Genomic DNA, 4,501 nt, shown 5'->3' with positions numbered 1-4,501 from the left:
CTAAAGTGTTGCTGTGGGCTTATTAAAATTGACTTTTGTTTAATTTAAGAGCAATAAAATCTCTTTATTCCTCTCTAATAGCTTTTATAAGTATATATGAAAACATTTAGAGTTATTATTGGCTGCTTTCAGCTATATGCCTCAGGGGCAAAGCCTCTTTGATATTAAGTCTTTGTTTTCATTCTATCAGTTTGTTGACTTTTTTTATTCACCTTTTCTTTTTTGTTAACTAAAAAGTTCTGAACATTATTAAGATTGTAGGTTTTCCTAGTTTAAATACTACTTAGTTGAACCATTTTTTCGTATAACTCAGTGCTTTCATCATGCTGGGAAATCAACGTTTCTTTCATTTCTGCGTAGCTTAAAGTTGCTTCATTCTCAGACACTACAGGACTCCAGTGAGGCTAAAATGTTCCCTTTTTAAAGTAGTATTACATATATAAGCAACTTTTAAAATAATAGTTTACTTTCACTTCAGTTTGACTCTTCCTTGGTGGTGATTGAGTTTGAAAAACTAGTAAACAACACGTGGGGGTGGGGCTCAGTGTGTCTGGACTCCTCAGACCAACTGGTACTACCTGTTAGTGCCATCATACAGGTTCTCTGTGGGCGGAGGGCAGCAGGAAAGCATGTGGCACCACTTCACACTGAGCTCTTGTTGTTTCCTTTTCTCCCTGCAGCACAGATGTCTTTATTTGCACCAGCCCCATTAAACATTACAAACACTGCCCATATGAGAAGGTAAACCCTCCGCTCATCAATAACAGCCTTCATCTAAAATAATCATTAAAGTGCTGTGTTTTTCTAACAGCTCCTATCTGGTGTGTGTGTGTTTCCAGTACGCCTGGGTGGAGAAACATTTTGGTCCTGACTTTCTGGAGCAGGTCATCCTGACCAGAGACAAAACTCTGATTGCTGGTGACCTCCTCATAGACGACAAGCCTGACATTCAGGGTGAGAAGTTTTTCTTCTGTGACATGCAGATGACTCTAAAGTATTTTTCATGCTTTATATTAGATAAACATAAGCTGAGTCATTAGAACAGCAGTGAGCTTTTATGTACCAAGGAAAACAGTGATCCTAACTGACCTGTGCAAAACTAACCTTAAATCATTAATTAGGAATCATTTATTTGGAAAGAAGTTTTTAAATCTGTTGGCTACACCCAGGGCTGAGGTATGCTACACCTGCAAACTAAATGGGACACATTTGCCCTGAACCGATGAGAAATAACATCACTGATGCATCAGGCATTAAAAGGGTAACGGTTCCCAGTATTTACGTAGAGAGAGTTGATTTTAAAATATTTCTGAAGCAAATGAATCCTGCAGCTCAGTGTTACTAATGAAAGAATAAGGAGTGATCGGCAGTGAAAACTTTCTGGACCATTAAAACTCCTCTGAACTCTCTAAGGATGATGTCACTCGGAAATCCCACATCCTCCGCATCCTTTGTGCAAAGCAAAGCCTACAGCCTCTGCAGTTCCTCCTATCTCGCTCCGCTCAGAGTTCCTTGGAGCTTGAGGAAAGCATGCGGGATATTATTCTTTCTTAATTCATAGGAGAAATACGAGGTAATTAGCGCTTAATTTAATATGACATAATTACAACTCACCAGCATCCATCACACATGCAGTTTCTGCCCAAACCTTTTCTTTTGTGATGGGGATAATTAGGATCATATAAAGTTGGTTTGTTCTCTACTTCCAAACTTGGCATCTCTTCAACCCTGCGATAAAAAGTTTCTTTTAAAGTTGTGAGATTTGCTCTTGGAAGTTGTTGTGACTGGATTTGATGAAACTTTTAAGCCTCTCAGTATAAAATGAATATTTTGATCATGATGAGAAATCTGCTTCCTGTTATGTTGAAGTACCAACAGTTTGATCCAATAATTAAATTAAACTGCCTTATTTTTTGGGAATATATAGGAATAATGCTCTAATTTGCAGTTTGTTTAAAAACCGGATCTCTTTAAATTTTTTTTTACTGTTTGGTGCGTTTGCTATTGCGGATCTTGAACCGGCCGGCTTCCAACTGACCGGATCGGAGCAATAAACAGCTTGTCTCCGTATTTTGACGGAGAAGACGGAGTGGACGGTGAAGTTTGGAGGAGTAGCGCTGGATGTGGAACAGTTCTCATTGATTAACATGACTGTGCAAGTGCGCCGTTTATTTTAGGGCTTAATAAACATCAAAACAAATAGGATTCCTTGTTTGTTTTTTTTTTTACCTGAGTGAAGCGTTCGCTCTAGATCAACCTGATCTGACTTTTTTGAAGTCATGCTACAAACTCGAGCTGTAACATTTGTTTTTTGGGGGTTTATTGTGACAAACAAACACAAAGAATTTGGGAGACGAACCTTTTCCTCCAAGAAGCCATTTCCTCTCCCGGGCCTTTACCGTTGTTTAGATGCACCCAGCTTCCAGTCTGCTCTGACAGGACTCCCAGAACAGCATGCACACAGCATGATGCTGCCTCCACTGTGTGTCTCTCTGTGGATAGCAGGCTGTCTGGTTTTAGGTTGGTTATTCATTAATGTTCACTAACGCACCTCTGATGGATTCACAGAGCAGCTTGAGTTCTGCTGAGATGAAATGAGGTGAACCTTTAATCTGCTGTGATGTTAAATCCTGATAAAATCAGTTAAAGTTCTTTGCTCTCTAACAGTATAAAAACTTCAAAGTATGTTCAGTGTAATTATCTGGAAGCATCATCAACATTGAACGATTTTATTCTTTAAAAACTGCATGAATTATGCTTCTTCCAGCTGTTCATCTGGAACCACGTTCCAACCTTCAGAGTTTTCCTTCTAGTTAAACATGAGTCTGTGGTGACTGTATTATGTTCATGTCCCCCAACCAGGTGTGGAACCGAGACCAGTTTGGGAACACATCCTGTTCACTGCCTGCCACAACAAGCATCTGTCCGTCGGTCCCTCACAGAGACGCCTCCTGTCTTGGTTGGACGACTGGCGTGGCGTCCTGGACAGCAAAAGGCAGTGAGGGATCCTGATTCCCCCGCATCCTTTGCACGCTGGTAACCAGGACAACCAGAGGGTCATGGACGGCACGTCGTCTCACTTTTAGAGTTGCGTCAGGATGAATGGATCAACCTTTCCTGGAAGAAAAAAAAAAAAAACTAAAGTCTGCTGCAGGCTTGAGAGAAAACGTTCCCTTATTTTACCACTAGATGGCAGTGTGACACAAGCTGAGAAGATACAGACTGCTACACTTCCACTAAGCACAAACTGAATAATTGCATGTCGGTTTTAATGACAGCCTTTTTGTTCCTACATTAGACCTTTCCACATAGAATCCGTCCCGTTTTATTTTTAGACTGGAGTAAAGGTTTATTCATAGCATCATTACAAAAAGGCCAGTTGCATAAATGCGTCTGAACTGTGATTCACCCACAAACATCAGGGCTCATCACACAGGAAAGTGAACAAAAATAGCCTCCCAGACCTGGGATAGTGCGAGTCGGTGCACAAGACTAAGTGTTGCTAATTTCACATCCACCTGATTGAAACACGGCCGTAACTCAGAGAGGTTTACACCCAGTCTATAGCGGCACCAATGTTTTACTTTTAATGTTGCACCTAAATATGACTGAATATAAATATTTTAAATGTAGAGCACAATGGAGCTAATTTGTCTTTGGCATGCTCCATTAATAAAGTCTTTAAAAAGTACTTATCTGGCTGAGTTTGGCTCTAATTTATCAGCCCAATTCTGGGCTCCTTGATCCAAACCAAGGCTGATTTTAAAAAACCAACTTGGAATAAGAGGCTGCCGACATTAAAAGGAGACTAATATTAAAGGTATGGTGGTGGCAGCAGTATGCTGAGGGATCATATGAAGGTGGACGGTCCTCGCATGTTTTGGTTTGAATCGACGTAAACTTCAGCTTTAAAAGGTGACGGATGTTTGACCAGATGGTATTGGGACTGAATGGATGTAATTGAGCTGCTGTTATTGAAAGGAAATCCACATTTAGTGGAGGATGTAACGCCCCAGCATCCTGACGTTAAGGAACCATTTAAATCTCTCCATAAAAGTCCCTAAATTAACTTTATATTTAACTAAAACCCCTACCTGAAAGTGCAGAAGTTCACTTTTGTTTTTATGCAGTTAAAACGACGACTTTGGTGCTCTTATTTTTCTTGTGATTCGTTAGCATTTTCACAAAGATCTATGCATCTCACTTCTCATTCTAAGGGAAACCTACAAGCAATCGCATGTTGCCAAAAAAACAAGTTCAGAACAGAAATAGTCACTTTAAACTTGTTGCTTGAAATGTTTTCCTATTTTGAATGATTAAATATGAGAAAATATCGATATGTCCTGACATATCCTGTCTTATATGTTGTACTGTATGTAAAGTCCAGCCTGTTTACACCTAGTGTGAGAGTAGAGGAGGTCGTAGGGTTGAACCCTGAACTAACACCGGAGGGATGATGTTTTTAAGCAAGAATTGAATCCCAATATTTGAGAGGGAGTTT

General features: G+C 40.0%; 1 protein-coding gene across 1 annotated transcript in view; it reads left to right on the top strand.

Annotated features, from left to right (window-relative positions):
- The window catches only part of nt5m (5',3'-nucleotidase, mitochondrial), a 9,356-nt gene extending 6,234 nt beyond the window's left edge, over nt 1-3,122 (top strand). The window contains exons 3-5 of the mRNA XM_015383640.1: nt 681-741; nt 840-954; nt 2,863-3,122. Coding sequence (XP_015239126.1) covers nt 681-741; nt 840-954; nt 2,863-3,002 — 316 coding nt within the window. The 3' untranslated portion in view covers nt 3,003-3,122. The remainder of the gene's footprint in view (nt 1-680; nt 742-839; nt 955-2,862) is intronic.
- Nucleotides 3,123-4,501: the final 1,379 nt, after the last annotated feature.

Source organism: Cyprinodon variegatus, unplaced genomic scaffold, assembly GCF_000732505.1.
Source record: "Cyprinodon variegatus isolate N-32 unplaced genomic scaffold, C_variegatus-1.0 Scaffold290, whole genome shotgun sequence".
NCBI lineage: Eukaryota > Metazoa > Chordata > Actinopteri > Cyprinodontiformes > Cyprinodontidae > Cyprinodon > Cyprinodon variegatus.
This window is presented reverse-complemented; position numbering and strand designations above follow the sequence as displayed.